The sequence below is a fragment of the Procambarus clarkii genome, chromosome 39 (genome assembly GCF_040958095.1).
Source record: "Procambarus clarkii isolate CNS0578487 chromosome 39, FALCON_Pclarkii_2.0, whole genome shotgun sequence".
Lineage (NCBI taxonomy): Eukaryota > Metazoa > Arthropoda > Malacostraca > Decapoda > Cambaridae > Procambarus > Procambarus clarkii.
In genome coordinates this window covers 10,423,721-10,436,106 of record NC_091188.1, presented here as the reverse complement: position 1 = coordinate 10,436,106, position 12,386 = coordinate 10,423,721, and the positions used below count along the sequence as shown (strand labels likewise).

The window sequence follows — 12,386 nt, the reverse complement described above, 5'->3', positions numbered from 1 at the left end:
AAACACACACTGATAGGTAGTCAGTTAAAGGTAAGCTCCACACTATCATCGCCACTACCCTCTCCATCACCATCCCATCCACCCCCACCACCGCCACCACCCCCTCCACCACCGCCACCACTACAACCACCCAGGCACCCACCACACAACTCTCTACCACCACACAACTCTCCACTGCCACATATCATTCTCACCCTCAGTTACCTGGAACAAATCGTGGCTCTTACACTTTTTAAAATGTTGTCAGCGCTACACTCACTTTATATCATAAGCAGAGGACGATGGTGTTAAAACTTAATAGGGGTGATTACGGGCGTTTGTATAAAAATGCAATTTTTGTTACTCTTCATCTAGCAAACAAAAAAAATAACAAAAAAACTCCTTAAATGAATGAGAAGCGCGACAATTAGAAAACAAGAGGAAACGCTCTTGTAATCTTGCTGATCATCAAAGTATACTCAACTCTCTAATTCTCTAGTGAGCGCTTGTATTTCTTTATTTCCTTTGCGAATTTAAGAGCGCCGGAACATCCAGCAGTGTCCCATTCATACTTACACAGTACAAGATTCAATACGAGTTTACAAGCATGTAAACAGCACAAGATTCAATACGAGTTTACAAGAATTAGAGAGTTGAGTATACTTTGATGATCAGCAAGATTACCAGAGCATTTCCTCTTGTTTTCTAATTGTCGCGCTTCTCATTCATTTAAGGAGCTTTTTTGTTATTTTTTTTGTTTGTTTGCTAGATGAAGAGTAACAAAAATTGCATTTTTATAACAAACGCCCGTTATCCTTCCAGCGGTGTATGCAGTGAAGGCTTGTCTGGTGTGAGCAAGAGTACTCATGAAAGCCACGGGCGTTTGGGCCAAGGGTGTCTGGGAGGGCGGTATGTGTGTTGGGACCCCCTGTCCCAACACACCAAGGGGGCGGGGGGGGGGGGGGGGGAGGGGAGGAAAGTAGTTCTTGGGCTCCGGGGGATGGTTGGATGGGAAGGGATAGAGCCAGGGGGGGGGTGGATAGTTCCTCACATACCAGACTAGGATTGGTCCTAATTATACCGCTGACCAATATCTGACTTAAACTTCCTTGCCCGTCCCCCCTCTCCCCCCCTCCACCTCTCCCCCCTCCACCTTTCCCCCCAACAAAATAAAAACAGGTCGAGTAAACAGCGTTGCAGCGTGTCTATATAAACATCACAATTGCATTTGCTGCGTTCTGTGGTACCTGATATACATTCACATATGCCAAATTTTGTGTATCTGAATTAATTCACTAATTTGTTAATTTCTATATTGTGATATGGTTGGAGCTTGTTTGTATTGTCTCAATGGAGGCGATCTTTGAATGGAGGGCTTCATAATAAATATGTTGATGTTTGATTGATTTGGGTCTTTGAGTATTGCGCGGGTGTGCGTTTATGGAGGGTGAGAGAGACAGGAAGAGAGAGAAAGAGAAAGAGAGAGAGAAAGAGAGAAAGAGAGAAAGAGAGAAAGAGAGAAAGAGAGAAAGAGAGAAAGAGAGAGAGAGAGAGAGAGAGAGAGAGAGAGAGAGAGAGAGAGAGAGAGAGAGAGAGAGAGAGAGAGAGAGAGATGGTGAGATGGTGAGATGGTGAGATGGTGAGATGGTGAGATGGTGAGGGGGATCAGTGAGGGGGGTCTGAGCTGGTGCACCCGTTGCACACCGAGGCAGCCACCACCAGTCCTGCCCCGCCACACACCCCTGCTGCCACTCCACAGTCGAGTGTCTTGCGTCACACACACACAAGCGCGCACTCCGCTAACTAGGATATATTCTCTGCCGCAGAGCTACGTACATGTGCGCGCGTCTGCTGCCGTTCGTTTGTAATTGAATATTTTCTTCCGTCACAGAGATACGAGTGATTCGACATGCGGTGAGGCGGCCGCCGCTGCTCGGCCAGCCGTAAAATTAAGGAACAATACCTTTTAAGTGAAGAAGAAAAAGCCATCATAGTGAAACACAACCGAGTGAAGCTTAGCAGGCAGTGATCAGCAAGACCTCGTCTGATGTCAACAATGTCACAGCGCTTACAGGACAGCCCCTTCCGAGAGACGGAGTGGGACCAGCGACTAGGTGAGTTGTCCCATTGACACTTTACTCAACTCGCAGCACTTCCAAGTCACTGCACATGAACTTATGTACAGCAGTTATTCTTTAGTTTATGAATACGGCACGCAGACCCAGAGGTACGAGAGGGCCTGGGGAACCCTCTACCTAACGTCATTGTGTCTCCTGTGCCCAGGGGACTCTTACACGAGTTGGTATACATCTTGGAGGTGCTGTGAGTTGACCTGATATCCTTCAGTGAAGTTTAATGGTTGACTCCGTGTATAGTAGATCTTGGTCTTGATTGCATGCAACTACAACGTGCAAAAAGTGCTAACCTAACCAGAAACACATGAATCCTAACCACCTATCTAACATAATTAACCTCAGCATAGAAAACGTTGATATTTGTGAGCCGTAACTTTTCATAATACTTCGTAATTTGTACGTTGCGGACCATACCGCACGAAGTGAGACGTACTAGTTGAGAGGACGGGTTGCTAGCAATTTAATTTATTCTATATTCAAGAAGCAGTGAAACCTCACAAAATATCCTGTGTTTATTCTTTGAACTTTTAACAACACGAATGTTTTAGGAGGTTTACAAGCAAGTTATAGAATTCATTAACATTAATGAATTCATTATACATCAACAGTCTTTTTTCTCAGTCTTGATTAGTCAAGTTTAATTAACGTGCACAGGTTTAGGGCTACTGTTGATCGTAAGTTTATTGGACCTTGAAAGTTATTAAGGCAACAACTTGTTTATTGACCAGTCTGCAAGTATTTATTTATTTATTTATTTATTTACAAGAAGTACAGTGGGTTTGTGAGAGTACATAACATTTGTGTTCTTACATTCTTGTGAAGCCACTAACACGCATAGTGTGTTGGGCAGTATACTTTACTCTTGAAAAAAGTCTTGACTAAAATATAATCTGCGCATATTCACCAAAAAATACGAAACGCCTCATCGCAATAATCACACATAAAGTTCAAATACGTTTATTGAGATAATAAGATACAAAGCTTCAATATTTGAATATGCTTTGAGTTTACCCTTAAAATTCCGATATATTACTAATGTAAACGCAAATTGAAACACTAGTCGTACGAGAGTACAAACTACAACACTATTCTTGCGAGAGTACAAATTACAACACTATTCATACGAGAGTATAGAGATCATCAGAGGAAACAATTCGGTGAAGACAGATTGGCATCTTGAGCGGGATATTACCTCCACGACATCAGTTTACTCCCGCGCCTGGGTCACGTGGTTCACAAAATAATTCATTCCCATTTTCTCGTCAAGTGGTAATCAGAGGGTCGGTAGGAGTAATAAAAATTGCTCAATCATACACATTAACCAACTCCATCAAGACACCTGGAAAATGGGCGAGCTTAATTTCTCATCTCTTAAAGACATAATGAAAGAAAATTGACGGAATTAAGAAATGCTCAGTGTTTGTCGTAAGTTTTTTGTTGTCAAGTTTAATGAATTATATTAATAAGCAAAGCTAGTGCTACGTATTTACAAAAATAAGTTCTTAGCAAAATTGCCTTCAATAATAAAGAACGTGTTGAAAGTACAATTCTGTAGTGGCAAGCTGTTGTTTGAACGACATTACATTCTCACTATGAACTACTAACATTCGCACAGTGAGCACAGCCGAAGCTCAGCCACCGCAAACACAATTAGGTGAGTACGGAGAACAAGAGGCTAACATAACAGAAAACAAGAGGCTAAACAAAGTAAACAAAAGGTTATCACAGCGAACTAGTAGGCAAGAGTTCCATGGATAATTGTCTCCCGTTATTAGAAGAATTAGTATTGAATATTAGTTTAGGTTAATGTTATTACTTTGAGTAGAAACTTTCAGGTCCCAGTTCAATTTTAATTTATAAGGTCTGTTTAACTCATAACCTGTAAGACTTGTCACCGAAATAAGTTTTTTGTCCTGGACCTGGGTGAATGATAAACTTTAAAATCAATTTCAATTAAAATTCCAGGAAATTTTGGACTTCAGGACCTCTTTTGAACTTTTGACTACACGATCTTCCTAAATTATAAATTTCAAGGCTTGTTCCAGCTTGTATCTGTGTGAATTATAGGTTCCAGGACCAGTACGAAACTAAGGTTCCAAGACCTATTCGAATTATATGTCCCAGGACCTGTACAAATGATAGGTTTCAGGACCTATTTGAACGATAGATTCCAGGACCATTTTGAATGATAGGTTCAAGGACCTGTTCGATTAATAGGTTCAAGCTATTGAACCTAACCTATTCGAATGACAAGTTCCAAGAACTGTTCGAATAATAGGCTCCAGAACCTATTTTAATAATAGGCTCCAGAACCTATTTTAATAATAGGCTCCAGAACCTATTCTAATAATAGGCTCCAGAACCTATTCTAATAATAGGCACCAGAACTTGTTCGAGTAATAGGTTCCAGGACCTGGCGCGTGGGCGAGCCCGGACAAAAACTCTCCTGGATGCGACGGTGATAGCCAGAGGCTCTAGGATGGTAACCTAATATGGTGGCTGCATATCCGATGGCATTTGTAAATATCTTTCGAGAGCCGACGCTAGGAGGGTGTGGTTGCGTCCATGGTTGCATGTTTCAGTACTAAGATCCCTTAATGCCAGTCTTACTAGATGTTTTGCTACGTTTTAAAGCCACAAAATAACAAATTAAAAACAACAGATACAAATCTTAACTCTAATTAAATATAAATTTTCAAACAGCTTTAAGAACATAAGTATTTTGAAATGCATTAGCAATAGCACCACCGTAAAACTTAAATATTTTGAGTTGTTTTATTAATTTAATATTCAGTTAAACTTGTGTTGATGTCTCTTGACACAGTAAATTGGGAACTCCCAGCATAGCCAAATATGCAATAATACTGCAAGTTTTTTGTGTTAGTCGTGTTTGAAATTTCGTTTGTGCGAAAAAGTGTTTTGATCGCGTCTTGGCAAGAAGAGATCAAGGGCACAAAAGTATGAAAGCGTGTGACCAGTTGTGGAAAAATGACGGTCTGCATTATACGTAATGTACAAGGTGTCTTGTACCTTAAGTTGGTTATACTCTGTACCTGAAACGCTGTGGATAAGTATCCGCTAGGATACTAGAGAACTTCGTTGCATAAGACCAAAAATTGTCGTACTTGAAAATGGAAAAAAAGACTCGCGAAAATGACGTACTGTCCCGTTTTCTATTCTGGGTCCTCTGGTAGGTCCCAAATAGAGGATCTACCAGAGGAGAGGACACTTACATGCCTCGTGTAACGTTTTCGTAAAATTGTAACGTAACATTGACCGTTTCCTTGACGTTAGGAGACCTTAGGAGGACGGTCTGCATCAAGAACCCAAGTTCGTGGTGTGGTTTTCCCGAGTCAGCGTAGAAAGACGTGTTCGTATAGTTTGACGATTATGGTTTGTCACACTAACTTGTTTATAAGTAAAGAGGTAACGTAACAAATATTTAGTTGGTTTATTCGAAGTAGTATATGAACCTCCACTACTGCTATTGTTGCCTCATACTGCCATGTACGTTTTAATTGCGTTCTAGTGAGCGGTTTTGTTTCTTGTTATTTATAAAGAAGAAAAACAGACCACACGCATGCACACACACATACACACACACACACACACACACACACACACACACACACACACACACACACACACACACACACACACACACACACACACACACACACACACACTTCTCAGGGGAATTGAAAAGGAGTAGATAAAGCCAGTTTAACACGGGTGATACCTGCACAAGGGGACACAAGTGGAAACTGAGTACCCAAAAATGACCCACAGAGACATGAGAAAGAACTTTTCACAGTGTAGTTAACAAATAGAATGTACTAGGCAGTGATGTGGTAGAGGCTGACTCCTTATACAGTTTCAAATATAGATATGATAGAACCCAATAGGCTTAGGAATCTGTGGACCAGTTGCTTGACAGTTGAGAGGCGGGACCAAAGAGTCGAAGCCCAGCCTCTGCAAGCACAATTAGGAGAGTTCACTAAATTACTTCCCATATTCACTCTGCACCCCCCTCCCCCCTCCCATTGTTATTCATTACGTCCACTTATCTACCCTCATCCTCCCCCATTTGCACAATATGCCTAACTGAACCATCTATTTCCCTCTCCACCCGTTCCCATCCAGCTATCCTAACCCCCCCCCCATCTATCCTTCCCATGTACCATTACACTATACAACTGTCCCTAACACACAAAAATCACAATAGCGTGATGCATCAAATGTGCTTAATCGTGGCACAGTCGATTAAAGCGCGTCTGGGATACTCTCGGACGTAGGTTCGAACCCTCATCACGGCCCTTGTGGCTTTGTTCAACTGTCCCTTCTTCCTCCTCACTCAAGAACCAAGTATTTTCATCTTACTTTGCACACCCCTCCATCATCATTTAACCCCACACCTCCACAGCAACCTTTGATCCCAATGGAATCCTTACTGACATTCCAAACAGCCCTTTCCCACCACCCAAACTTGAATTCTAGCATTCTCCTTCACATCCGCCCCTTTGCCTCTCCCTACTGACCACCCAGAACAACTCTTCCTCTCCCCCCCCCCTTCCCCTCCTTACCCAACTGCTAGGAGAAGCAAAAAGGTGCACTTCATGTAGCAGTCATAGAATGCCTAAGAATCTGCAACACACACGTGGGCAATATCAGCAACCAACTATACGCTTTGAAAGAAGACATGACTGCGTTACTGCAAACCAAAATCGACAAATACATAACAGATTTTGTGTTCTCAGGAGGATACCAAATTGTGTAAAAGAAGACATTTAAGGAATTAAAATAAGGAAGTGGAGTACGTGGAACGCTTGTTCAGACAAGTAGAGCTTTAGCAGACTGTGTTAGCAGCAACCAATGTAAACATGGACGACATCACGGGTACTGGGACCAACCAGAGGCTTTGGACCCGGAGAAAAATGAGAGGGCTTGTAACAGGAGAGTAGAACACTGTGGTGGCAGTTATTTACAAGCGTCAGATAAATAAAGCGAGTTCTAGATGAGAGTATGATGATAAAAAGTAAAGCAACAGCGAATATAATATATTACAAGTGGCGGTAGCAGCACTTATAAATAAGGCAAAATTATTAATCGTTGGAGATTTTATCAATGATAATAAAAAATTATGCTTAGACGCACAGCATTGTTATGAAACCCTAATGTATATGCTAAGTTAAAATAATGACCCTTATGTGAGAGAATTCATGGAGCGTCACACTAGTGGAGGTTATAGAAAGGGATTTCATGACACAATATGTCAGAAACAATTAGTTTCATGGGAGGTATAGTTTATTTTATCATGAACGAGGTAGGCAGAGAACCTAGACTATTTGTTATAAATAAGAGCCAAAGACCATTGAGTTACGTCCTACGAATATAAAGATGAAATTTAAGAAAGCAAAGAAGACAGTGCAACCAAACACTGCTATACTAGATAGAAAACATAATTAAGGACAAAAGTGGGGAATATGATGGAGTACATTATACAAAATAAAAAAATAAGTGATAAATACAAAAAAAACTATAGGAACCAAGTGTTATATAACTTGCTAAAATAATACATAACCTAACCTATATAGCATTTTAAGCTATATTGCATAAATACATAGATTTACATCTGTCCTACATAAAAAAAAAAAATCCCAATTCTCCAGTTAGAAATCTTCTGTGCCCTGATCCTCCTCCTCGTCCTGCTGCACATGTACACTAAACACTGAACATCCTCTCTCAGCTTGAGGTGGTCTTTCTTTAGTGTAGTACAATAATACAATGCCGAAGATGAGACAAACCCCATGGTGAGCTGTGAGTACTTTCTGAACTGTATGTTTGACAAATCTTTCACCCTGTCCATGGAGGACAGAAGAAAATGTATATATGCTGGTTAGCATTGTGAATGTGTGGCCACGTCTGTGGTAGAAAATAATAATAATAATAATAAAAAACTGGTAAAATTGGCCGACATGCGCGCTATCACACAAAATGCAGTTATTAATAAAATCCGTTTACCGATGAGATTAGACGATTTAAAAGCATTTGTAGAAATACACTGAATATAATCTTGCCAAAACCAGCATACGAGTCATAAATACTCATCTATCGCTTAAGGGAAAAACTGACATGAGCAACACAGAGCAGCCTAAGGCTTCCGGCCTGCACAAGAATATATCTGAAACTCAAAAATAATACATGTGTCAAGTTTTCTGGTCCAGTGGAGAATTAAAATGAAGAAAACTAATTTAAAGATTAGGTAAATTATAGTTATTAATTTGTTGACAAACCAAATTCAAATATCACAAAGGTCATATATACAAATTTTTTATTTTGTTTTATAATGAAACATATCTAACGTAACCTATCCAGGAAAACAATCCCCCTTAACATAACGACATCTACAAGACATCAGTACGGTGCCTCAATTTGCAGAGGCTTCGTGAGCTGTATTACTTTAGTTGCTTTTGGGTTAGTTACTAAGTTAAAAGTTATTGATATATTTCCTAACTTCCGTCTCTTAGTTATTGCATAATAAGTTCAAATCTATCAAGTGAAAAGTGGCACCGAGTCTAATATTTGTGATGCATTACATCAAAACGAACACATAATAATTTATCATATTATTCCTAAAACTTAAAGCCCCAGACTAGCGAGGCTGCGCCCGTAGCCGCCCACGTGGCCGCCCACGTGCACTTGTCTGGTTGTCCTGGCTCATCAGTGACACGCCTTCCTCACACCTACACAAAACCTACTTTTACCTAATTCAGTTGTCAACACTTTATCGTTAACGCTGATATCCACCACTTTCAATAGTCGACAACACAATTGCTTGTGCTGTATCTTAGGATTCACCCCCCCCCTCCTATCACCATACCATGATTTCCTCTTGAAATATGAACAATATTCCCTGTCTGGCATCTCCATTAAACTTCATACACCGGTTTCGGCTATCCCATGTGTGTCCATTTATATAATTAAAGCTTTCTCTGGAATTCTGGGACTATCACCGGGTAGCTGTGTCTTTCACAAGGCTCATTACAGAAATCAAATCACCACCACGCATAATGCTCTCACTGCACTTGAACCACCACTTACACATCTGGTCATACTGCAAGACCAAAACTAGAAAACTCAACACCAGCCTGGAATCCTGACCTCGTAAAGTACAAACCCAGAATTAAACACGCAATAAGATTAGTGCCCCAGGAGGACTAAGAAACGAGAACAGACTAAGGGACCTAACGCTCACCGGTCAAGAGGAGAGAAGGAGTATTCAAGATACTGAATGAAATAGACAAGAACAGGCTCTTTACATTAAGAGAAAGTTGGATAAAGGGAAGCTGGAAACGCAAATGAGTCGAAGATATATGATTAAATACTCGTGCCCTGTACGGGCGGAAACAAGTGAGATGCACCAGATGAGAAGTCGTGGAAGTCACCTCCATCCACAAGAGATGGTAAAAAACTTGTGTCACTGGTAAAAGTGTGTCACTGTGTCACGATTCATCTACGAAGATGAATTCCAATGGATTTGCCGTTCGTCCGTCAGAGGGGGTGGATGTGTGTACTGTGCTCTACAGTATTTGCCATATATTTGATGGGCGGGATTTGGTTCTGAAGAAAGACCCCGTGCAGAGGGACCCCGTGAAGCTGGACCCCTTCCCGAGGGTGATGAGGACGGACCCCCTGCCTCCGAAGGACTCTGCAGAAGGACCCATTGCCGCCGACGGACTCTGCTAAAGGCCTCCGTGCCGCTGGTTCCTGTGCAGCCTCGCCGTCTGCATCCCATCATGTACCCTTTCCCGTTTTTCCTGTTCTTATTATCATTGTCATGTATATAATTTACGGGTTTTGTTGTTCCTGCGTCACTTTTAACTTGTTACTATGTTCATGTGCTTTTTTTGTGAGGTTTTCTTGTGTGGTAATTGTTGTTTTGAGGTGCCCCAGTGACATTTCTTTTGTGTGTGTATTTATGTAGCTGTTTTATCAAAAAAATGAATTCGAATGTCACTGAAGTTCAAACATAACGCAATAGGAGCATAGTAGGCGGGCTATAAAGAGCAAGGTTTCCGCCATAGTCACTGTTAGGTAAGTACTCTTAATAAAACCACCATCTACACTCCCAGTACCATCAAACTAACATTAACCTTACTCCCATTACCATAAGCAAACCATCATCCACACTCCGATTACAGTCAACGAACCACCACTATCCACTCCCCTCCTCCCCCCTACTATCACCCACACCGTATTACCATAAAACTCTACTACCACCACCCACATGGCTCACCACCCACACACGACAAGCACCAGCTGGTACCTAAAATTTTACTCCTCTTGTGTGACGCGTCGCTTGACATATGGCCCGGAGTGTGTGGTCTGGGTAGTGTGATGGTACTGACTGTTTTTTCGTTTTCCCAAAAAATATCTGCGGGCCATAGTGAGATCATCAAAGTACATTAAAAGTCTTCATTTTATTTGTGTCAAGGACAATTGGACAATTGATTTATTTTATTCTGTGTCTAAAGGTTTCGCTTTAAAGTTTCAAAGCCCAAGATACGCTAATTCCATTAATTAGAAAACCTGCATTGTTACTAAGATTGTGTATATTAATTATTAAAAATATCTCATGCTCTCCTACTACACCTATGACTTTAATTATAATAAAGCTATGCGCTAGAAAACTAATATTGAACAGCTATTTAGGAGTACCTAATTTACTGATTGTATCGTAAAGAAACTCTTCACGGTAAATTATAAACAAATTTATGTTTCTACAAAAAGCAAACACACGTGGACGTTTCAAGACAACAGTGACTTATAGTCACTGTTTAATGAGCTGACAAACGAAAAGAATTTTTGTAAAGGGCTTTCTGTTCTTGAGACTTTGATAAACTGCCGAAAACAATTTATACAAAACAACATATCCCCAGACATATATGCAACTGTACACCAGTTGCATAGTGCTCTTGACAGTATGGGTTCGAGTCACTTCTGGGGTGTGGAGTTTTCCGTTGCATATATGCCTGGGGGACCATTCAGGCTTGTTCGCATTTGTGTTGCTCACGTGGCCCCACAATGTGAGGTGATTTGATAAAATACTATGCCCAAGATTACCATCAAAGTGCCGTCGGGATGATGGACAAATAGCCTTGGCTACCATCATCTTTTATACGGTCACTGATGATCGAGTGGTTAAGGTCTCCTGTACACCAGTTGCATAGTGCTCCTGGCAGTATGGGTTCGAGTCACTTCTGGGGTGTGGAGTTTTTAGTTGTATATATGCCATATTGACATAAAATGCAAGAAAATATAAGAATACAATAATTATGCTACTTTCTGATTACATTTTTTGTGAATGGAAAGGCAGGCAGGAGGGTTACTCAGGAGACAAAATATTGAAGTTTTTGTGAGGCAAGATCAAGAATAACATTTGGAATTTAAGGCCCATGGTGTGATATAAGAAATGGGTTGACTGAGAATTATATAAATCATACATAATGTAGTATTTTCCCTTCTAAATTGACGTAAATATTATTTTTATTTTGTATATAATTTAATAAATACAAAAAAATGTGTCGTTGGGGTCGACCGCTGGATAGAATGGACTTGGACTGAGGACGGGTTGACTGCAGACCGCTCTAGTGGTCGGTGGTTCTAGGCTCCTAAACTCGAGTGAAGGGAAGGAAACTATCAGGAGATAGGGCCATGGCATTACGACTGTCTATCACTTGGAAGGGGTCAGGATAAGGATTTGGGATGGTTCGGAAGTGGGGGTGGAAGAAATGGAGCCCAACCACTTGGACGGTTGGGGATTGAAAGCCGACCTGCATGAATTAAGGGAGACCGTCGCTCTACCTTCTAGCCCGAGTGGTTGGACGATAACCCAAGTGAATGAAAGGTTATTATCCACGTTTTTTACGGATTAGCAATTTATGTGACCGGGGCGTGGATCACCTAATTAATACCTTCGTACCCGAGTGGCACCCCGGGGCAGGCCTAAAGTCTCGATTGATGCCAGTTGCGTGCCTTTGAGATCCTCCTTTATTGTGGGTGTTCGGTAGTGTGGTATTTTAACCTACTGGCTACTCCTCTGGTCGTCGGTGTTTCGAGGCTCCGAAAGCCCAAATGAATGATATGTTATTAACCGTGTTTATTGTGGCTAGCAATTTATTATTAATTCAAAGCATAACTGCTTAGTACATAATGTATATCACATATTCGGATTTACAGAAGACAGCATACATATTGTCAGTAAGTAATGTT

At 41.0% G+C, this 12,386-nt stretch overlaps 1 protein-coding gene across 1 annotated transcript in view; it reads left to right on the top strand.

Annotated features, from left to right (window-relative positions):
* The window catches only part of LOC123760299 (uncharacterized), a 123,484-nt gene that overhangs the window by 41,153 nt on the left and 69,945 nt on the right, over positions 1 to 12,386 (top strand). The window contains 1 exon segment of the mRNA XM_069338366.1: positions 1,871 to 2,093. Coding sequence (XP_069194467.1) covers positions 2,027 to 2,093 — 67 coding nt within the window. The 5' untranslated portion in view covers positions 1,871 to 2,026.